We start from the raw sequence: 24,449 nt of genomic DNA, 5'->3' as shown, positions 1-24,449 counted from the left end.
AGGCTCTTCTGAAAAGGACTTTTAGAGATGAAATTGTAAAATCACATCTAAATGACATGTGCCTATACTCACCCACGTGGTGGGTGATGGACAGGAGGAGTTAGGAGAAATGAAGGGTTCTAGACAAGAATGTTCCTAAATAGAAGACACTCTTCAGATATAACCATTGTTACACATGTGTAGTTTATTCAACACTTTTGTATATATAGTGGACAAACTTAAGTCCTTATTTGAAACATCTAGTTGTTCTAGATGTTTAGAAGTGCAAAAAGCATCTTAAAAGCAGAGGTAGTAAAATAGCACATTTTGTAGATACCCCTTTGTTAAAATTCATATGAAATACTGTCTTTTAGAAGTGGAATAATCGAAATGATGAAACCATCTCTCTGAGCAGTACACATTATTATATTTGTGGTGGTTCAGGAAGGAAGGAGAAGAAAGTGCAAAGGGCTTTATACCAGTATGCTTGTAATTACACAAGATTAACCATTGTCCCATATGTCTGCATTTTGTTTTACTTAGTTGTATATATATTGTATATAAAGGACAAAAGTCCTGACTTACAACAGCTAGTTTTTCTAGATGTTAAAGAAGTTGCCAGTGTATGACAAAAGTAGAGTTAGTAAGCAAGTATATGTGTAACTTTGTATTAAAATTCATAGGACTGTTCTGAAAACCGCTTGAGGAAATGTAGCTGTTCACATCCCCTCTAAGCATTACAGGTGCTCAACTTGTCTCTTGGGTTGATAGAGATGAGAAGGGGAAGAGTTTCATTCCGGAATGTCCTTATTTAGAAGTTACTTCCAGATTATATAGCCTTTGTGTGTAGTTTATTCAAGGTTACTATGTGTATAGTGGAAAAACTTAAATCCTTATTTGAAACGTCTAGTCTTTCTAGATGTTTAAAAGTGCACAACATATGTTAAAGTAGAGTGGTGGGGGAGGGAGCAGGAAAAGAAGTGCAGAGGGGTTCTGTGCCCAGTGAGTCTTTAGGCAAATTCAGATTGTCTAACCATTGTTCTGTCTGTACATTTTAGTTAATATTGCTGTGTATTAACAGATGCACAAGGCCTAATAATGCGCAAAGTATAATAAAAGTAGAGGTAGTAAAATAATCCCTTTATAAAGCCCTTTTGTTCGTTTTTAGGAAGGACTGTCTTCTCTGAGTTACTTTGTTAATCCACCTCTTGGAGCTAGATGTAGTCTTGCACTTGGTCATTGAAATGGTGGAGGAAGGTGAAGAAGGGTAAAGGAAGGGCTCTTTGCTATTATCTCCATCTTTAGAAGACATTTTTAGGTTATTACCATCGGCCTATCTATATATACTTTTTATAAAGTACCTGTGTTCATTGTGGAGAAGGTTCATTCATTATTTTGCAACGTCTAAGCTTTTTAGATGTCGTGAGGTGGCAGCGTATGATGACAAGTGAATTAACCAATTTGTAGATATTTTTTTGTTGTAAGTTACAGAAAAAAAGCATCTTAGACATGGAATTGTTACACGATGGGAAATAATTGTCAAGATTTGTTCATTAGGTTGGCAGTTGAGGGGCAGAGGAAGTATAGAAAGGAATGTATGCAAGTATGTTCATATTTACATTTTGATGATAACCATTGATGTGTGTGCATCTCTTATGGCTGTGCTGTAAAAATACATTGTTAAGTAATTCAGTGGAAACATAACCTCCATGCTAAATATATTTTAATAGTATAGATTGGAAAATGAATTCTCTGAGAAGCATTATGCTGTGTATACGTTATTGCTTTATGTCTAATTTTTAATTGAACATTAAGGGAATGTAGTATTTTAATTGTAACTCTGCCAGTATGTTTATCTAGAGGCCTCTTGCAGTTTTTGTCTTTTATGAAAAGGCAGGATACATTTTTTTCCTTTCAGATTGGGTTCGTATAGTGTATTCTTGGTTATCAAAATACATAGTTTGGGGGCTTTGAAATGGTAAATATCATCATTTGTGAAAAAGCTTGATGCATAACTACAATCTTAATTACATAAAAGTGGATGCTTAGTTGTGTAGATTCACACAGGGGACCTAGAAGAACACATCAAACTAAAATGCTTGTGATTATGGATGACTGTTCTTTGCTTCCTGGGGTTTTCAGTTTCCTATTATCTGCACATGTTAACTTCTAAAAAATAAATGAAAAACCTGCAAATAAATAAATAAATCCTCTGCTTTTGGCCTTTCTAGTTGCCGCGGCGCTGGCGGCTGACAGCCCTCGGGCGCAGCCAGGGACCGGGCGCGCGCTCAGGCAGAGCGGTGCCACTCACGGCCCAGTCCCGCCCCCCCATGCCGGCGGCCAATGGGAGCCGGTGGGCGGACTCACGCTGCACTTTAAGGAGCGGCGGGGCTCGGGATCTGCAGAGCTGAGAGGAGGGCGGCGGCGGTGGTGTGAGGCTGTCACCATGTCCCTGCAGGTGAGCTGGAGGTGCGGGGGCCGCACGGGCGGGTGTGTTCCTGGAGGGGAGCGCCCAAGTGGTTGAGAGGGAGGTGTGGCGGCCCGGGCGGCTGGCGGGTCTCGGACCACCACTTCAGGCAGCTGCTGCCCGCCGTCCTCGCCCTCGGAAGCGGCCCGCATTATCTCGAGGATACTCCTGCCCCTTCGCGAGCGCCCCCTTAGTGCAGTGGAGACCGGCTGGTCCCTGCAGTTGACGAGCCGGGGATCCCATGGTAACTCTTAAGAACCCCGGGGACTGGTTAAGCGCAGAGTAGGCACGAGCCCCTGGAGGCGGTCAGGTTGCTCCGGAGGACCGGGCGCGCCCTGCTCAGCCCGTCTTTTCCGTCTGGAGCGGCGGCGTGGGCGGCTGGGGCGCGCGGCCCCTTGCTCCTTGGACGTCCAGGGACCGTCTTAGGCAAATGTGTTTCTGAACAGAGATTTGTAGAACGACAATTTAAATACTGCTTTACTGATAGTAAGAAAGTGATGTTCAGGGTGGAAACTGGGGGAAAGAAAACAGACATAAAGCTTTCAGGAATTCCTTCACCCAGGTGATAACTACCGCCCACATGGTGGGTTATTTTCCCCGATGTGCGAGAAATTAACGTGGTATGTGCGGTATGTGTGTATATACATATACACACACAACCGATTATACCATTGTATATATACAGTTTTGTTTCTGTACTTACCACTATACTACGAGCAGTTTCTCATCATTAAATATTATAAAATGTAATTTAAAAATATCTGCATACAACTTCATGGAATGAACATGGCACACTTCCTGACCATTCTTCAGGCAGTATGTTGAGCTGGGTAAAGGCGCATACTCCCGCTGCTGGCCCGGTTCAAATCTGAACCTCACACTTCCTAGCCTGTGACATGATTACTTAGCCTCTCTGTGCCTCGGTTTCCTCATGTGAAAATGGAGGAGAGGAGGGACTGTTAGGATTCAATGACCTGTTTTTTAGAGCATTTAAAAACAGTGCTTGGCCATATGGATGAGTGTGTCCTTGAACATTTAGACATTTTTCTCTTAAGCATGGCATACAATTCATATTGAGCTTTCCCCCAAATAGTCAAATCTTTCAGTATCAAAACTTTCTTCTCTTTTTGCTTAGTTCTTTGTATTGTTTGGGAAAACAAGTGGGATTTCTCAACTCAACTATAATCTCCAAATTTTATTTTACATTACAGTATGTTTACTTCTGCAGCAAAGCTTTTGGGAGACTGTTTCTTTCTTAGATGATGAAGCTAAAAGGCAGACTGCTTCTTCAAGAAGATACATCTTTTCCATCCATACACATGCTTGTATGACCTAATCTGTGCCCTTCCTTGTTCTTAGAAAGCCCTGGGCACTAATGTAGCATTTCAGTTTTGTCATTATTACAGACACAGTATGTATATATTATGGAATATTTGGAGAGCATAAGAAATGTCCAGAACACTTACCAATAATCAGAGCAATTACTGCTTACATATTTTAGTATATTTCTTTCTAGTCTTTATTTTTTTCTACATGACATAAAACTGAGTGTATGAAAACAATTTTGTATTCCTTGTTAAATCATAATTTTTCATGTCCTACATCATTGGTAGTACTTTTTTCAGAACTAGTTTTTTTTTTTCAAAGAGCCTTATAACAATAATAATAGCTAACCTTTACTGAACATTCACCGTGTGCCAGGCACTATTTTAAGTATTTTACATGTGTCAACTTATTTAAATCCTCCTAACAACCTTGTAGATAGGTGGTGGTATTGTTCCTTATTCCACGTGGAAAACCAGAGGCTAAAAAACTTGTCCAGTGTTACACAGCTCTTAAGTAATGAAGCTGAGATTCAAACCAAAGTAATCTATCTCCAGAGCTTGTGTTCTTAGCCAGGACATTATGCATAAAGCAACTGATAATTTCCTAGAAAGACACTCAGAAAGATGAGGCAGGGAGTGCGTCCCTTGTCATATGCACCCATTGACATTAAGACCCTGGGCCATTTTCAAGGTTATTTAGGTTGGAGACCCCGGTCTCTGGCTTGCAAGCGGTTTTTCTCCCTTGTAAAACCACAGTTCTGGTTGTATTACAGTCCTGTCTTTGGCAATGGATGGAAATTTTATCCAGTAACTCTGCTGAGATCATTGGGGTTCTGACATTACAGTGAGCTATCCACTTTCTCTACTGAACTTTGAATCTTTGGATCAAAAGGGAGTGCTGGTATTGAGTAAGAAAACAGGGGTGCTGTGGAAGCACCACTGAGCCTCTTTTGTTTGATACCCAGGCTGCTGACATTTCCTACTTATCCCTGGTTTAAAACAATTGACACAAGGTAAAATACAGTTGTAACTCCGGGGAGAAAATCCCTGGGCAAAACACCTTTGAAACCGAAAGCAAAGGTTGAAATAAAGTGGGTGAAACTCGTTTATTTCTTAGAAGCAGTCATTCCGTGTCTCTCTCAACCCAGCTGCAGCAGAAGAGCCCTCCACCCAACCTCCCTCGCTAGCCCTTGTAATTACCTATTGATATGCAGATGACCTACTTCTCTCCACCCCTTGGAAACACCTATTGATACAGAGATGCACTAAAGCCAGGTGAGAGATTTTGGAAATACTGCAATTTTATCCACATGCCACCCCTACAGAAATCTCACCTCACAATCTACTAGTTCCCCATCTTCCGCAATGGCCCCTGAGCAAGAAAACTGGGGCATTGTAACCAGACTAATAATATACAATAGCAATAGCAATAAAATCATGATAAACCTCCAGCTGGAGGATTCAGCTAAGTTCAAAGTCCTATGCAGATTTAGTCCATAGCTCACCCATTCCACAGGCAGTAGCTGAACAGGTAGGGAGTTCAGAGCAATCATCACATAGTAGCTGCAGCCAGGCAACGGGTTCAGGCCACAGGGACTGTAGAAGAAAATAACCTTAAGGGCATTAACATACATGTTTTAATAACACCAGCATAGGCAAATCTTGTCCATCAGGTAGGATGCTTGCAGGAGAGTAGTCCTGTGATAGGACAGTGGCAGGAATGGGATCTCGTCCTGGTCTAGTATACCAGACTTTCACCCCCACTCCCTGTGGGAGTTACAGATGGGTCAGTATATAGGGCTACAGGAGGTACATACACTGGCCATAAAGATAAAACAAAACTTCCCTGTAATATGCTCTTACCTCCAGGACGTTTTGGGTACACTACTATGATCTTCGGGGGCCACTTTTATGTTACTCCAGGAATACACACAAGAACAGTTTCCAGGCCTTTCTCCCAAGATGCCAGAAGGGCCAGCCATTGCTGGTCCATGTGTCAAAATGTACAAGACCACATCCAGTCAACAGTGTCTCCAGGGCTTAATGCAGTAGGGGCTGGCAGCAGGATGTTGCTCTGCTGGCCATATCCTGGCTTCAATAACTCCTCTTTGGTTTGCACATACAGCTGTATAGGAGAGGCAACAATGTGTGTTAGCATATCCGCAGGGCTCAAGGCTCCCTTTCAGTTTCTCATTCAATGCCGTAGCACTCTCCATAAGCGAACTGGCCAGCCCTGTAGACTATTGGTGTCTGGCTTCAGGCCAGATTTCAACAAACCATTGTACCTCTCTGTCATGCCTGCCCCAGTAGGGTTATATGGTACATGAAGCTTCCACTTTATTCCTAATTGCTGCACCCGTTGTTGTAATGCATGTCCAATAAAGTGGGTGCCTTGATCGCTCTCAATCACCTGCGGCCAGCCATAGGCTGCAAAGAGATGCTCCAGGCCCCTCTTGGTGGTTTGCTGATCTGCATGACGTGCAAGAAAAGCAACCAACAGGCCATCAGCCATGTCCACACAAGTCATGGCATACCGATATCCTTCTGATATGAGCAGAGGCCCAATGTAGTCTATCTGCCACCTGACAAGGGGTATCGGCCCCTTTAGTATTGTCCCATGTTGCTGCAGGACTCAGTGTCTTAAGTCCCTCTCAGAATATACACGTAACTCCTGGGCTCTGCTGACTTCTTCAAAGGTCAGTGGCAGGCCCCACTGACGGGCAACAACACACATTGTCTTTTGCCCCGCATGCAGCAAACACTCATTGGGCTACATCAGAGGCAGGCTTTCCTTCTAGCCAGTGCACCTGGGCCAGTGTGTCTGCTTCATCATTCCCTGAGGATGCCAAAGGCAAATGGCCGGTCACATGATATATGGTAACAGTCTTAGTCTGACCAGAGGCCCATAGGTCTTGCCACAACTCTTGCCCCCAAAGGGGTCGGTGACCAACAATCTAGTTGGCATGGTACCATGTTGGTGGCCACAGGGTCAAGCCCCTACAGACAGCCCAGCTATCAGTGCGCACAACTACAGGGGAGGCCATGATCATCCTGGGTGATCGTGAGCCATACTGCCTGTTACTGACTGTTCTTCCCCTCTCCATTCTCTAACTTCCATATTGTCTTAGTCTTAGGACAGAAAGCCACAGCCCTCCACTTTGGGGGCTGCCCACGACTGGAGCCATCTGTATACCAAGCATCTTCAGGTATAGGGGCTTTTCCCTCCTGATAAGGACTCTTGGCTACCAATGTCTCAATAACAAGTTCTTCCTGCTTTTCATTGGTATAGGTCACTGGCCCTAATAAGTGTTGGAGTTCTCCACTTTAGGGGCCAGTAGAGAGGGTGCTGCACTGCTGTAAATACGTGCTCCATTTGCCCAGTGTAGGCATCTGTGCCACACCACTCCATGGCATTTGGGTCCAGTCTTGCACCCACCCCACAATGGGATAGGTAGTTATTACCTTGATTGGAGCTATTCTAGTGATGGGCTCCATAGCCAGCAAGGCATGGTAAACAGCAGCCAAATGCTTCTCTATGAAGGTATGAAGGTGTATTGGTCCTCTGCTACTTTCCGTAGTTGTGACCACAATCCAATAGGGTGACGTGTCCAGTCAAGCTGTGCCAAAGACTCCATCCATAACCATCTTCGGTTACATGAACATCTAGCTCACAGGGCCTTGATGAGTCCATTACACTCAAGGCCTTTATGGCCTTGACTTCCAACTTAGCAACAGTAAAAGCAGCTGCACATGTCTTATCCCAGTCCTACTTGATGCCCTTTCATACCAACTGGTATAAGGACTTCAGAATTTGTGCCAAGTGTGGGATGAACACTCTCTAGTAGCCCAAAAGACCCAAAAACTCCTGCAATACTGCCACAGTGGTAGGGGTGGAGAAAGCCTGGACCTTGTCTATGACTGCTTCAGGAATAACTCTAGTTTTACCTGACCAGACAACTCCCAAAAACTTTACAGACAAACCAGGTCCCTGAACCTTGGTGCTGTTCACAGCCCATCCTTTCTCCTGTAAATGTTGCAGCAGTCTAGGAACTGCCCCTTCTAAATCTGGAAGAGAGTCGGATGTGAGCATAATATCATCAATGTAGTGATACAGCCACACTGTTTGCAGTTTCTTCCATGTGGCCAAGTCCTAGGCTACAAGTCCATGACACATGGTGGGACTAGAGGTATCCCTATGAAAGGACCTGAATGTCCAGTGCCAACCTTCCTACATGAAGGCAAACTGTTCCTGGCTTTCCTGTGCTATGTCAATAGAGAAGAAAGCATTAGCAAGGTCCACAACATAATGATATGCTCCTAGTTTATTGAGTGTGTCCTTAAGGGCTGCTATAGAGGGGACAACAGCATGCAAAGGGGGTGTGACTTTATTGAATTCCCTATAGTGCATGGTCATATGCCAGGAGCCATCTGGCTTTTTCACTGGCCACACTGGGGAATTAAAAGGACTATGAGTGGGCTTTATATTCCCATCTTCTCCAACTCCTGTAGAGTTTCTCTAATTTCCTTTTAACAAACCTTCCTTACAGACAAACCAGGTCCCTGTACCTTGGTGCTGGCAATTTATATTGCTTAGTATTTGTCATTCACTGAGGCACAGGCAGAGCTATAGGTGGGTGCTTAACATGTTCCTTCAGAACTGCCTTTACCACGGTACCGTCCATCTGAACCTACCTGCAGTGGTCTTTAACCACATCTGGGTCCTTGAGACCTTCACGGGGCCCTTTGCACCTCTCCTTTCAGTCATAGCCCATACTCCCATCTCTGCTCTTACTGTTTCAACCTCCCCTAGATATGCTAAAGTATGAGTAGCCTCACTTACAGGTTGCTCTATGTGGGGGGCAAGAGTAGTCACTAATGACCCCAAGAGAGATGGGGGAGCTCTATAGAGCACCACATTTCTCATTCCTATGGTGAACAACTTAACAGGGCCCTGGGGCTCCATATATAGATGATATTTTTCATGCCCAGCTCCCATAACAACTGCTGGAGTTTTGCGTACATTTTCCAGTTAGTGGGTAAGTATGCTAAATCCTGATTAGGCCAAACTGCCTTGATGGCTGCTGTCAGCCAGTCCAGAAGCACCCAGTTTCCTGAAGTGTGACGGGCACTTTGCAACCGGCTGCCAGAGGGAAGGGTGAGTTGTCAGGGAAACCAGTCCACCCATTTCAGAACCTGACACAACAATGTTTTTCACCCCTATGTCCCAGGCAAAAGCCATGTGGGCAGAGATTCCGATGGCTTCTGCCTATACCAGATGCTCATGTCCACCAGCTCATTCTGGGTATAGGGGCGGGGCATGGAGTGCTGCACAACCTGGGGACAGGATGGCGCCTTCCCCCGAGGAGCCCTCTGTTGTTGTGTTTTTACTTTCTTCATTATACCCAGACAGGCCTTTAATATAGGACAGGCTGGTGCCTCAGCAACAGATCAGCCCTTGGCCACACTCCCTCATCCTCTCACGACATCTCCTCTACCATCTTCTGGGCTGAAGGAACCACATATTCCTCCCCCTTCCCGATGGCCTCCTGCAACATGGATTCTCTGGTTGCCTCCTCCCTCACTACTAACGTATCTTCCAGGAGTGAGACCCAGCTTCTCAATAACTGTCTCTCTTAAAAGCATCCCGTAGGACATCACCCAGGTCCTCCAAACGATACTGAGGTGTGTCTCTCCTGTCGAAGTCTTTCTCTCTCCTCAATAACCCTCTCTCTCTTCTTGATAACACTTTCTACTATCTCAAGGAAAAGAGATCCTACAGTCCCAGCTGGTACACATCCACTCACAGCATTTAAGCTGTCTTCTATCTCACAGAGGGCTAATTCCACAGCTTCTGGTGTTTCTACTCTTCCCCAATTCTGGGGAAGGCCCCACCCCTCTACAAAGTGCTTTACCATAGACCAATTCCCCACTAGGGGTTCCCCAGTTGGAATCCCCACAGATAGGGGGCTCCCGAGTGAAGTTGCATCCTCTACCACTGCAGCCACTCGGGCCTCCCCACCATCCACAGGGGAGGTTCTGGGCATCTCCCTACCATCTCTAGGGGCAGCCTGCCCAAGGGTTGCACCCATGTAGACAGATTTCAGGCTCAGAGGTTCTGCTGACTACTGCCAGATGTAACTGGGGAGAATCCCAGGGCAAAATACCTTTGAAACCAAAATCAGTCAAAGGAAGAAATGAAGTGAAAGAAACCCATATATTTCTTACAAGCAGTCATCTCACATCTCTTTCATCTGGCTGCAACAGAAAAGCCCTCCACTCAACCTCTCCAGTCCAGATAAGCCCTCACTTGCCCTTGTGATTACCTAGTGATACAGAGATGGACTACTTCTCTCCGTCCCTTGGAAACACCTGCTGATATGGAGATGCACTAAAGCCAGGCGAGATATTCTGGAAATATTGCAATTTTACCCACAACAGTTCTTTAAAAAAAAAACGAAAAATTCTATTACGGAAGATAATCACCAAAGCCCTTGGTAGATAAACTAAGAAATTAAAAGAGGAAAAGGATACAGCTTCTAAGAGTACTCAGGCTCCCTAGTAGGCAGGGCTGACCTTGTCCCTGTGTGGCATATGTGGAGGGGGCGGCCTTTGGCTGAGTCCTGGGCTGCGGGCACCCAGACAGCCTGAGGTTGAGTATTAGGCAGGTCCGGGTTTTTAGAGTTAAGTCCAAACAGGAGGACAAGTTTTATTTGTATGTTTGTATACAGTTTCCAGGCAGCCAGTTTCTCTTCCTAGTTAGCTCTAAGTTGTCTAAACATTTTTGGAAATTAGTTGAGATAAGTCTTACAATTTGGGTCTCAGTGTTTAAAGGAATCTGTATAAGCAGCTCAGCAAAATCAGAAATAGGGCCTCAGAAAGTAGCCAGTCCACTAAGTAGGTATTAATAACACGGATGTTGAAGAATGTGGGCAAAGAGGCATTGAGAGGTGCATGCCCTGGACAAAGATATTAATCAGTACAAAGCTGTTGCATATAGTGAAGTGTGGATTTAGAAAGAAGAGGAGGAAGTATCATGAGGGTAATGGAAAAAATTGCATTGGATGTAATATTTTTTAAATTAATAGTAACTTTTATGTATGTGCTTTTAACTTACTAGAAAAAATGTTGAAATTTTTCTGATACAATCTTTTTTTTAACCTTTTGGCCACTTTTACTTATTTCTACCACCGTCTACTCCTTGCCTCTGGCAACTACCAATCTCTCTTCTGTTTCTATGAGTTCGTTGTTTTTTAGATTCCATCTGTAAGTGAGGTCATATATTTGTCTTTCTATTTCACTTTGCATAATGCCTTCAAGGTCAATACATGTTGTTGCAAATAGCAGGATATCCATGTTTATGCCTGAATAAAATTCCTAAAACAAGGTGTATGTTTTCTTCATCCATTCATCTATCAGTGGACACTTAAATTGTTTCCATGTCTTGGCTACTGTAAATAATGCTGCAATGAATATGGTGGTGCAGATACCACTTTGAGATAGTATTTTCATTTCCTTCAGATAAATACCCAGAAGTGGCATTGCTGGATCATATAGTGGTTCTATTTTTAATATTTTGAGGAACCTCCATACTGTTTTCCATACTGGCTGCACCAATTTACATTTCCACCAATAGTGCATAAGGGTTCCCTTGTCTTGGTAGTGAAAAGTGGGAAGATTTAAACTTTTAAATCTTATCATGTTAAAGATAAACTTTAACACTTGTTATCTCTTTATTTTCTTGACGATAGGCATCCTAAGAGGTATGAGGTAATTAATATCTGTGATTTTTACTGGTTTTCATGTGCATTCCCTGATGTTTAATGATGTGGAACACCTTTTCATGTATCTGTGGTATTTATGTATCATCTTTGGAAAAATGCCTATTCAATTCTTCTGTCCATTTTTTAATCAGATTTTTGTTTTGTTTTGCTTGTTTGCTATTGAGTTGTATGAATTCTTAATATATGTTGGATTTTAACCACCTAGAAGACATGATTTCCAAATATTTTCTCCCATTTCACAGTTATCTTTTCTTTTTGCTGTGCAGATCATTTCCTTTGCTGTACAGAAGCTTTTTAGTTGGATGTAGTCTCACTTGTTTATTTTTGATCACTTATTTTATCTTTGCTTTCAGATCCAATCATTGCCAAGACCGGTATTAAGGGGCTCACCCCTTAGGTTTTCTATCTAAGATTTCTATGGTTTTAAGCCTTACATTCAGGTCTCTAATCTACTTTGAATTCATTTTTGTGCATGGTGTAAGACAGTGGTCCAATATTCCCAACACCATTTATTGAAGAGACTGTTCTTTCCCCATTGTATGTACTTAGATCCTTTGTCATAAACTAATTGACCACATATCCATGAGTTCATTTCTGGGCTTTCTGTTGTGTTCCACTGAACTGTGTGTTTGTCTTTAGGTCAGTACAATACAGTTTCAATTATTATAGCTTTGTAATATAGTTCAAAATCCAGAAGCACGATGCCTCTATCTTTGTTCTCTTCTCAAGATTGCTTTGACTCTTCAGGATCTTTTGTGATTCTATGCAAATTTTAGGATTGCTTTTTCTACTTCTGTAATATATACCATTGGAATGTTGATAGGGATTGCTTGCAGTGAAACTGTAGACTGCTTTGAGTAATAAAGACACTTAAACAGCATTGTTTCTTCGAATCTATGAGCATGGAATGTCTTCCCATTAATTTGTATCTTCAATTTTTAAACAGATAAATAGAACATTTCCAATATTAAGAATGTTTAGTTTTCCATATCTTTCTGTATATCAGGTAAAGTACCAGGAGAGGTATCCATAAATTGAAATAAATTAGGATAATTCTGGTGGAACCAGAGCATTAGTAGTTCATTTCTGTTTGAAACATTCTTCTTCCTTTTTGAGTTCCCAATTCTTGGTGGTAAATGCCTCCAAAATACATGGGCCTGCTGAAAGTTAGCAAATGTACTGTGTGCTTTTCCTTTTGCTCTAGGCTGATTTTGATAGAGCTGCAGAAGACGTGAGGAAGCTGAAAACAAAGCCAGATGATGAAGAACTGAAAGAACTCTATGGGCTCTACAAACAGTCTATAATTGGAGACATTGATATTGGTATTCTATCATTTTAAAAGTAATAATCTACTTCATTTGAAAAATGTTTATAGAAGCATAGAGTAAAAAGTAAACTTGAAAATATCTCTACCCTTCTTTTGGCAGAGTGTCCAGCAATGTTAGATTTAAGAGGCAAAGCTAAATGGGAAGCATGGAACCTCCAAAAAGGTTGTTAATTCTCAAATAAGTTAAATTTTCTTAATTTCCTAGCACATCAGTCAGTGAGGTAATTTGTTTGTGTTTTTCTAGGGTTGTCAAAGGAAGATGCCATGAGCGCTTACATTTCCAAAGCAAAAGAGCTGATAGAAAAATATGGAATTTAGCATTCAGCATATGATAAAGTTTTCCTTCTGAAGCCTTCACAATGGTATCATGACCTAACATTTAGGGTAGAAATGCACTGTTAATTCCTTATGTATCATGAATATGTTTGCTATTAACATGAATTGTAACCCTTAACTAGAGGTAGGCTGAAACTATATTTAACAAAATTTTACTCGCTAATTCCACGTAATTTTCAAAATTGTTTTAAATGACAGTATGTGCACAAAAACATTAACAATTGTTAGGTTTTTTTGACTGATCTGTTTTTCTACAGAGTCTTACTGGTGTATAATCAAAACAGTTTATTAATAACCAATAACAAGGAGAAACTTTGTTGCACTGTGCAGCTTTGGGGTTCACCCTGATGTAGGGCCTTGACAGTCACAGGTGTACCTGTCCAGTCTGTCCTCGGTGATTTATTTTCTTGGTGACCTGAGGTTGAGCCTCCTCTATAGACTAGGGAAAAAGATATCTGCCTCACAGGGTTATAAGAATTGAATAAGGTAATGGTAATTCTCCAACCTTCATTTTTTTTTAGGTTGAATGACCATATTTTAATATTATGACAGTTTGGGTTTTGGAAGAGCATCAGTTCATCCTGTATCTACAACTACAGACTGCAGATTGTTTCTGAGTTGGTATTCCAGTAGCTTGTGTAGTTCTTTGATGTAGTGAAATGTCTTTTTTAAGTTGACCCTGTATGTTTTACATATTCAGAAATCAAGCTCCTGTGGGTGGACTACTTGGAATGGTTCAGTAAAAGCTATAACCTCAGTTTTCAAATCCTCAGATCTATGACCTGTCTCATCAATGACAGTGATACTAGAAGAATCCCCATCTGCTCTGGATGTTTGTGTTGCTTTCTCTCCTACTCTTTTATAACCAAGAGAGTCTTCTGCTTCCAAGGCTCCAGGTGAGGGTATTTTCCAAGATAATCTCTTTGAGCTGCAGCTTCAGAAAAATTGTCAATGTGCTGCTGTGGAAGACTCTTAGAGGAACTCTTGGTATCACAATCTAAGTCTTCATCATATGATGCAGGCCATGAACTAAGACTGCCAAGTCATCTGGAAAGATTGCTTAAAGAGCCTTCTTCAGAATGCCCATTCCCTGGAGAAGACTTTCAATGATAATTATATCTAATGCAAACTTATCTACAGCAGTCATGAGTGCTGTTCTTTTACACTTATCAAGAGCATGTGCGTTTGCTCCTTGAGTTAGTAAATACTCTACCATTTGATTATTTTTTTCACTTATACTAAGCAAAAGCAGTGTGAGGTCTTCCTTGTTCTTCACCTCGATGTCTGTGTTGTGTGAAAGGAGCTGTGCCACTGTTATTAAACTCTGACAACAAGCTGCATAGTGGAGAGCAGTGTTGCCATTGTCACTCACATTGGGATTGGCACCACAGTCTAGAAGAATATGTGCACATTCCCCTTGCTGGCATTGCACAGCCTTAATCAGGGGTGTTCTCTTTCGGTTGTCAAAGATATTAAGCTCACATTTTCTCTCTACCAGGATATTTACCTCTTCTGCATGGCCTTTGGCACAGGCCAAATGTAGAGCAGTCCCAGCACCCACACTCAGCCTCTCTCGAGGTCACTGCTTCTTTGGCATCATGCCCACTGGGCCAGGGCTCCAGACCCAGATGCAGCCCCGCCCACAGCAACCACACAGAGGCTTCTCCCCGTGCACGCGGCCAACTGGGCCAGACCAGAGGCTGCCCCCTCCCCGCAGTTGACTGGCACAGACAGGAGAGACCAGCAGAGTCCAGAAAGCACAAAGGGGCTTTATTCTCACAGCGAACACACGCTTCTTGCCTGCAACACCCGCCAGTGCCCTAGGCCATCCCAAAGGCCGTCCCGCACATGGCAGCTCAGGGGATTAACCCAGACGCTGCCGCCTGTGCATGGTTGATGGGCACAGAAAGAGGAAGTCTGCACAAAGTCCGGGAAGCACGTAGGGACTCTGTTCTCATAGTGAACACGTGCTGCTCGCCTGGAACCACCGTGAGTGCCCTAGGCCATCCTGAGGGCCGACCTGCCCATGGCCGCTCAGAGGATTAACCCAGAGGCTGCTCCCTGAGTTCAGTTGACCAGCACATGCAGCGGAGAAGGGCAAGGTGACCAGCAAACAGGAAGGGACTTTGTTTTCCCAGCTGACACAAGCGCCACTTACTGGTGCTTCCATGTTGATCACTTCCATCAACATGAAAAGGCAGAAGAACCTTGTTCAGTGCAAAATCTCTCAAACACCAGAGAGAGGGCCTGGAGAGACCAAAATCACCAATCTTCCTGAAAAAGAATTCAAAATAAAAGTCATAAGCATGCTGATGAGGCTATAGAGAAATATTCAAGACCTAAGGGATGAATGCCAGAGGGAGATAATAGAATGAAACAAACAATGGAAGGGTTTAAGAGCAGACTGGATGAGGTGCAAGAGGCCATTAATGGAATAGAAATCACAGAATAGAAATACAGAGAAGCTGAGGCAGAGAGACATAAAAGGATCTCTAGTAATGAAAAAATATGAAGAGAACTGTGTGACAAATCCAAATGGAACAATAGCCGCTTTGTAGGGGTACCAGAAGAAGAAGAGAGAGAAAAAGGTATAGAAAGTGTCTTTGAACAAATAATTGCTGAGAAATTCCCCAATCTAGGGAAGAAAATAGTCTCTCAAGCCACGGAAGTCCACAGATCTCCCAATACAAATGACCCAAGGAGGTCAACACCAAGAAATATAATTAAAATGGCAAAGATCAAAGACAAGGACAGAGTATTAAAAGCAGCCAGAGAGAGAAAAAAGATCACCTACAAAGGAAGACCCATCAGGCTATCATCAGACTTCTCAGCAGAAACTTTACAGGCCAGAAAGGAATTACATGATATATTCAATGCAATGAAACAGAAGGCCCTTGAATCAAGAATATTGTATCCAGCAAGATTATCATTTAAATTTGAAGGAGGGATTAAACAATTTCCAGAGAAGCAAAAGTTGAGGGAATTTACCTCCCACAAACCATTTCTACAGTGTATTTTAAGGGAACTGCTCTAGATGGAAGCACTCCTAAGTCACCAGAGATAATAAAACCACAGCAAAGAAAGCAGACCAACCAAATACTAACTAAATGCAAAATAAAATCAGCTATCCACAAAATCAGTCAAAGGAAACAAAAGAGTACAGAATAAAACACCTAACATATGCAGAGTAGAGGAGGAAGAAAAAGAAGGGAGAGAAATAAAGAATGATCAGACTGCATTTATAATAACATAATAAGTGAATTAAGTTAGACAGATAGTAAAGAAGCTACCTTTGAACCTTTGGTAACCATGAATCCAAAGCCTGCAATGGAAATAAGTACATACCTATCGATAATCACTCTAAATGCAAATGGATGGAATGCACCAATCAAGACACACAGAGTTACAGAATGGATAAAAAAGCAAGACCCAACTATATGCTGCCTACAAGAGACTCATCTCAAACCCAAAGAAATACACAGAATAAAAGTGAAGGGATAGAAAAAGATACTTCATGCAAACAATAGAGAGAAAAAAGCAGGTGTTACAGTACTTGTATCAGACAAAATAGACTTCAAAACAAAGAAAGTAACAAGAGACAAAGATGGGCATTACATAATGATAAAGGGGTCAGACCAACAAGAGGATATAACCATTATAAATATCTATGCAGCCAACACAGGAGCACCTATATATGTGAAACAAATACTAACAGAATTAAAGGGGGAAATAGAATGCAATGTATTCATTTTAGGAGACTTCAACACACCACTTACTCCAAAGGACAGATCAATGAGACAAAAAAGTAAGGAGACAGAGGCACTGAAAAACACACTAGAACAGATGGACCTAACAGACATCTACAGAACTCTACACCCAAAAGCAGCAGGATACACATTCTTCTCAAGTTCACATGGAACATTTTCCAGAATACATCACATACCTGGCCACAAAAAGAGCCTCAGTAAATTCAAAAAGATTGAAATTGTACCAACCATCTTCTCAGACCACAAAGGTATAAAATTAGAGATAAATAGTACAAAGAAAACAAAACGGTTCACAAACACATAGAGGCTTAACAACATGCTCCTAAATAATCAATGGATCAATGACCAAATTAAAGCAGATATCAAGCAATATATGGAGACAAGTGAAAACAACAGCAAAATGCCCCAACTTCTGTGGGACGCAGCGAAGGCAGTTCTAAGAGGAAATTATATAGCAATCCAGGCCTATTTAAAGAAGGAAGAACAATCCCAAATGAATAGTCTAAATTCACAATTATTGAAACAGGAAAAAGAAGAACAAATGAGGCCCAAAGTCAGCAGAAGGAGTGACATAATAAGATCAGAGAAGAAATAAGCAAAATTGAGAAGAATAAAACAATAGAAAAAAGTCAATGAAACCAAGAGCTGGTTCTTTGAGAAAATAAACAAATAGATAAACCCCTAGCCAGACTTATTAAGAGAAAAAGAGAATCTACACACATAAACAGAATCAGAAATGAGAAAGGAAAAATCATGACAGACACCACAGAAATACAAAGAATTATTAGAGAATACTATGAGAATCTGTATGCTAACAAACTGGATAACCAAGAAGAAATGGACACTTTCTAGAAAAATACAACTTTCCAAGACTGACCAAGGAAGAATCGGAAAATCTAAACAGACCAATTACCAGCAACGAAATTGAATCAGCAATCAAAAAACCACCCAAGAACAAAACCCCTGGACAAGATGGATTCACCGCTGAATTTTATCACACATTTACAGAAGACATAATACCCATTCTCCTTCAAGTTTTCCAACAAATAGAAGAGGAGGGAATACTTCCAAACTTATTCTATGAAGCCAGCATCACTTTAATACCAAAATCAGGCAAAGAGACCACAAAAAAAGAAAATTGCAGACCAATATCCCTGATGAACATAGATGCAAAAATACTCAACAAAATACTAGCAAACTGAATTCAAAAATACATCAAGAGGATCATACACCATAATCAAGTGGGATTCATCTCAGGGATGCATGGATGGTACAACATTCGAAAAACCCATCAACATCATCCACCACATCAACAAAAAGGACAAAAACCACATGATCATCTCCATAGATGCTGAAAAAGCATTCAACAAAATTTAACATCCATTCATGATAAAAACTCTCAACAAAATGGGTATAGAGGGCAAGTACCTAAACATAATAAAGGCATCATTTGACAAACCCACAGCCAATATCATACTTAACAGCGAGAAGCTGAAAGCTTTTCCCCTAAGATTGGGAACAAGACAAGTCTGCCCACTCTCCCCACTTCTTTTCAACATAGTTCTGGAGGTCCTTACCATGGCAATCAGACAACACAAAGAAATAAAGGCCTCATACTGGTAAAGAAGACACCAAACTGTCACTATTTGCAGATGACATGATATTGTACATAAAAAACCCTAAAGAATCCACTCCAAAACTACTACAACTAACATCTGAATTCAGCAAAGTTGCAGGATACAAAGTCAATACACAGAAATCTGTTGCATTCCTATACACTAAATACACTAATGATGAACTAGCAGAAAGAGAAATCAGGAACACAATTCCATTCAGAATTGCATCAAATAGAATAAAATACCTAGGAATAAACCTAACCAAGGAAATGAAATACCTATGCCCTGTAAACTACAAGACACTCTTAAGAGAAATTAAAGAGAACACTAATAAATGGAAATTCATCCCATGCTCTTGGCTAGGAAGAATTAATATTGTCAAAATGGCCATCCTGCATAAAGCAATCTACACATTCAATGCAATTCCTATCAAAATACCAATAGCATTCTTCAACAAACTGGAACAAATTGTTCTAAAATTCATATGGAACCATAAAAGACCCCGAATAGCCAAGGCAATCCTGAGAAGGAAGAATAAAGCAGGGGAATCATGCTCCCTGACTTCAAGCTCTACTACAAAGCTGCAGTAATCCAGACAATTTGGTACTGGCACAAGAACAGACCCACAGACCAGTGGAACAGAATAGAGAGTCCAGATATTAACCCAAGCATATATGGTCAATTACTATATGATAAAGTAGCCATGGACATACAATGGGGAAATGACAGCCTCTTCAACAGCTGGTGTTGGCAAAACTGGACAGCTACATGTAAGAGAATGAAACTGGGTTATTGTCTAACTCCATACACAAAAGTAAACTCAAAATGGATCAAATACCTGAATGTAAGTCATGAAACGAAACCATAAAACTCTTAGAAAAAAACGTAAGCAAAAATCTCTTGGACATAAACATGAGCAACTTTCTTCATGAACATATCTCCCCGGGCAAGAGAAACAAAAGCAAAAATGAACAAGTGGGACTATATCAAACTAAAAGCTTGTGTACAACAAAGGACACCATCAGTAGAACAAAAAAGGCATTCTACAGTATGGGAGAATATATTCATAAATGACATATCCAATAAAGGGTTCACATCCAAAATGTATAAAAAGCTCACGCACCTCAACAAACAAAAAGCAAACAATCCATTTAAATATGGGCAGAGGATCTGAACAGACACTTCTCCAAAGAAGAAATTCATATGGCCAACAAGCACATGAAAAGATGCTCCACATAGTTAATCATCAGAGAAATGCAAATTAAAACCATAATGAGATATCACCTCACACCATCCAAAAGACAAACAACAAGAAATGTTGGTGAGGATATGGTGAAAGGGGAACCCTCCTACACTGCTGGTGGGAATATAAATTAGTTCAACCATTGTGGAAAGCAGTATGGAGGTTCCTCAAAAAACCAAAAATCGAAATACCATTTGACCCAGAAATTCCACTTGTAGGGATTTATCCTAAGAATGCATGAGCCCAGTTTGAAAAAGACATATGCACCCGTATGTTTATTGCAGCACTATTTACAATAGCCAAGAAATGGAAGCAACCTAAGTGTCCGTCAGTAGATGAATGGGTAAAGAAGATGTGGTACATATACACAATGGAATATTATTCAGCCATAAGAAGAAAACAAATCTTACTATTTGCAACCACATGGATGGAGCTAGAGAGTATTATGCTCAGTCAAATAAGCCAGGCAGAGTATGACAAGTATCAAATGATTTCACTCATCTGTGGAGTATAAGAGCAAAGCAAAAACTGAAGGAACAAAACAGCAGCAGAATCACAGAACCCAAGAATGGACTAACAGTTACCAAAGGGAAAGGGACTGGGGAGGATGGTTGCAACAGGAGGGATAAGGGAAAAAAAGGGCATTATGATTAGCACCCATAATGTAGGGGGCACGGGAGGGCAATATAACACAGAGAAGACAAGTATTGATTCTATTGCATCTTACTACGCTGATGGACAGTGAATGTAATGGGGTATGTGATGGAGACTTGATAATAGGGGTAGTCTAGTAAGTATAATGTTGCTCATGTGATTGTACATTAATGATACCAAAATAAAAGAAAAAAATAGGCAAGCATCAGTAGTTGTAGATATTTGGTTATGTAGTTCTAAGGTCTGATGAAAGTTTCCATAAAATGAAAGTGATTTCATGGAAGCATATAAATATCAAACTTCCACCGGTTACATTTTTTCATGCTAAGAATAAAATTATAACAAATGACACTGCACAACAAGAAAAGATTCACTCTCAGGTTAACTTACTTTTCCTAAGTCCTAACACCAGTGGTAGATTTACCTCCACAGACTCAGGTTCTGGGAGTGCTGTATTTTTAATTTCTCTAAGACCTATCAGGATCCAGGTATTACCTGCATCTCCCATTTTACACACAACCAGCATCTTCATTTACCTGAAATAAAACTTGGGCCAATTTTCTCCTCATTGCATTCTTCCCCTTTTGCTGTTTCTAGCAATAGAAACATTTTTACCAGTGGTCCTCTCATAGGTCCTTTGTCCCCCTCCAGCCATTCCCCACACTACCCAGAGGGATAACAGTCAAGTTTGGTCACGAGGCAACTTAAATCCATTTGGTGACTGTCACTCATGGGACCAGAGTCCTTTATGGGGTATGGCTTGGCCCTGACCTACCTCTTCTGCCTCAGTTTGTCACAGTTTCCCCTTTCCTCTCTGAATGCTCGCCATTAGTTTGCACTCCTTCTATCCCTTCCTCCCCTGCTGCCTCTCTCCCCTCTGCCGAAGGCTGTCCTGTCCAGATCTCAGAGCCGACTCCATTTCCCACAGGAGATCCTGTTTGACGCTCCCCCAACCCATCCAGTGTTCTCCGATCACCCTGAACTTAGTAGCACTTAATCTCTCTCTAGTCATCTGATTACTTCCTTAATGTCTATCTGGGAGCTGCAGGGGAAAGGGATGTGTTCATCCATGTGTCCCCAGGGGCTGACACAGCACCAGCCCCCAATTCAGTAAATGTTTGTTGCTGTCATAATTAGACTGAAAATAGATGGAACTAATTCATGGTCCTGCTTGTGTCAGTCTGCTTTTGTTCTGTGCAGAGCAACCCTCTGCTGACTCTGGAGAGCTGGGACCTGAGGGGTGGTTGTCTCTGGGAATGGTGGTTAAAGGCACTTGTAACCAGCCTCACCCTGAGTTGGACTAGGTGCACAGGGGCCATCCTGTTGCCACTTATATTGTTCCATAAGTAAGATGACCTTGAAAAATGCCCTGGGCCACAGTGAGTCTCAGAGAGGTACTGACAGAAGTACCCCTGATAAAGGTCTCATGGAAGGTTCAAAACTCTTCTTAAAACTTAGCTGGTTTTGCAAACTAGAAATCAAATTCCAAGAAGAAACAGGCCCCTGTGAGGACAGGAAGGACAGAAGAAATGTGCTCAAATCCAGGTGTAAAAAATATTTACCTCAGCACCTGTTTTATACATGGTATCTGGCTTTCAACACAAAAAGTCATTAGACACAAAAGCAAGAAATAACTCCACCGACAAGGGGCAATGAAATCAAAAGAATAAGATAAGGCACAGATGTTGAAACTATCAGACAGGGACTTCACAATAGCCATGACAGAGTGGGGTTAGACTTCAGAGAGGGGAAGACTCAAAAGTCCAGTGGAGATTATGGCGTAAGCGACAGCGACAGTGAGGAATTCCTTGGATAGGCTCAGGAGTAGACTCCGCACAGCTGGTGAAAGGAATCAGTGACCCTGAAGATGGGTCAATAGAAATTACCCAGACTGAAGGGCAAAAACAAGATGGATATGGGAGAGCCTGGGACAGAAACAGCCCAGAGCGGGAGCCAGGGTCCCGGGAGAGGAGAGGGCAGCACGTGGTCCTGCAGGTGGGGCGGGCGGCCGGGCCGTGCTTGGGAGCAGCCCCGCTTCCCCGCCTGCCACAGATTGCCATTTTGCCTCCAGGATCCAGCCTCGCTGGTAGGTGGTGGGAAGGGAACAGACTTGAGAGGTCCTGGCGGCAGGATTTTATCACACTGGGAAAAGCTGGGAGCCAAGCAGGGGCAGAGAGGGAGGCAGTATTCGAGAGGATGTCCGGAGTTTGGAGAGAGGAAGCTGGTGGCTGTGGGTGCCGCTGCGATTGGGTTCATGGGGGGACTCTGAAGGTTTCCCAAGTTCTGTCAGTGGTTTTTCTTTTACTGTTGGTTTGGGGAGGTTTCCTCTGAGAACTGCTGAGCGCTTAGCCGAGACCCTCCGCAGCCTTGCGGGGCCTCCCGGCCTCAGCGCCGCGGGCGGTGAGCTGACACCGGCCTCCCGAGCCCACAGGCCTGGCGGCAGCCAGAGTCCCCAACGAGGGAGGGCTCCCGTCGCGCGGTAGGGGGGCAGCCTCCTGCCGCCGGAGCCTCCCCGCTGGGCGGCCCTAAGGTAGGCGCCCGGGAGCTTCCGGTGCCGGCTTTTTGGTGTCGCGATCCCCCCGCCCCCGACGTCGCGCGATCGCCGGCCTCCACCTCCGCGCCGCCCCGCCTCCGGCTGAGTACCGAGTCGCCTGTTTAAATTTTTCTGGTGGTCTCATCCCACACCCCTGGGCTCTCCTGAACAAATGTTAACCTAAATTCGTACCAGACCCTTCGGTAGTGAATTTTTTGTTGTGTTCTGCTATAAAAAACTGCTGGTGGTTTGTTTTCTGCCAAACTGCGCAGCACGACCTCCTGGCTGGCTCACCACACCACCTGGAGGCAGTTAGCATCAACCCTCCACTGTCAGGTGAGACAGTAACTGTGGAGGACGCTGGCCCGGAGTCCCCAGCCAGAGGCCCGTCGTAGGCAGAGGGTTTCCACCCTGGTGAGTGTGGGCTGCACGTTTAACCGCTGCGCAAGGCTTAGCTAAGAAAAACCAGCTTTGCACACATTGTGTCAACGAATGTCCAGAGCGATGCGGACTATTCCACTTTTGGGGGTGGCGGCAGGCTGGTGTTTTTTTGATTCTAGCTCTTTGCACAGCCAGCAGCAACACAGGCAGCTTATCCCTTGACAGTCACACTTGGGCGAAGACGGAAGATGGAGAGAGGTGGGTGGACGCCGGCAGCCGGGAAAGGGGTGGTGGACCGCGGGGCGGGGCGGGGCGGGGCAGAGATGCAAGGGATGGTCTCAGTTGGCAAGCCGCTTCAAGGCTGTTCTGCTTTGGGTGGCTGTTGGTATCAGCTTTGTCCACCGAGAAATGAAGCAACCATCCTCATCAGGTTAAAGAGTTTCATTGAGGGTTTGTCAGGACTGCCGCCTGGGAGACACAGATTCAGGATGCCTTTGAGTTGTGTTCCACCAGACCACAAAATGGAGGAGGAGGCTTGTTAAAGCCAAGAATCACAAAGTTAAGGAAAATCACATAGGTTGTTAAAAATGGTGCCGACAAAGGTGAAGGCCCTTATTAAGTAAGGATTTGTAGGGGGAGATCTTAGATCCACAAGGTTACAGTATGCAGCTGGTATTTTGAAAAAATACAGGACTGCAGTCAGCAGATTATTTGGGGCCGCAAGACATAGTAGTTTAGCATAGTTTAAAAGTTCAGGTTCACACTGGAGTGAGGATGTTAGCCCCAGTTGAACAGTGTCTGCACGACTCCAATTTGATCAAATGTGACTCTGTCTTGATTTCTAAAAAAATTTTTTAAAAAACGTGTTTACAACTTGCAGTCCCTGGTGGCCCTACACAGTTTCAGGCTTTGTGGAGGAAATAAAGGAAGCATAGGCCGAAGCACACTAATGCTTAATGCATTTGTAATAAAATTTTTAAGAAGGGAGGGGGGAGGAGGGGGATAAAGAGGCACAATAATTCGCAATCACAATATAAGTT

The 24,449-nt window shown here is 42.8% G+C and overlaps 1 protein-coding gene across 2 annotated transcripts in view; it reads left to right on the top strand.

The window, feature by feature from the left end:
* Nucleotides 1-24,449, top strand: part of ACBD7 (acyl-CoA binding domain containing 7) — a 53,326-nt gene that overhangs the window by 12,104 nt on the left and 16,773 nt on the right. The window contains exons 2-5 of one of the 2 annotated variants that reach the window (XR_008996362.1): nucleotides 2,211-2,437; nucleotides 12,757-12,874; nucleotides 12,980-13,042; nucleotides 13,124-22,581. Coding sequence is in view for 1 of the 2 variants with exons in the window: in XM_036908049.2 (XP_036763944.1) it covers nucleotides 2,211-2,437; nucleotides 12,757-12,874; nucleotides 12,980-13,042; nucleotides 13,124-13,197 (482 nt within the window). In the remaining variant the exon portion in view is untranslated. Of the gene's footprint in view, nucleotides 1-2,210; nucleotides 2,438-12,756; nucleotides 12,875-12,979; nucleotides 13,043-13,123; nucleotides 22,901-24,449 lie in introns of those variants that run through there. The other variant, XM_036908049.2, reaches the window with a different exon arrangement.

This window comes from Manis pentadactyla, chromosome 3 (genome assembly GCF_030020395.1).
Source record: "Manis pentadactyla isolate mManPen7 chromosome 3, mManPen7.hap1, whole genome shotgun sequence".
Classification (NCBI taxonomy): Eukaryota; Metazoa; Chordata; class Mammalia; order Pholidota; family Manidae; genus Manis; species Manis pentadactyla.
This window is presented reverse-complemented; position numbering and strand designations above follow the sequence as displayed.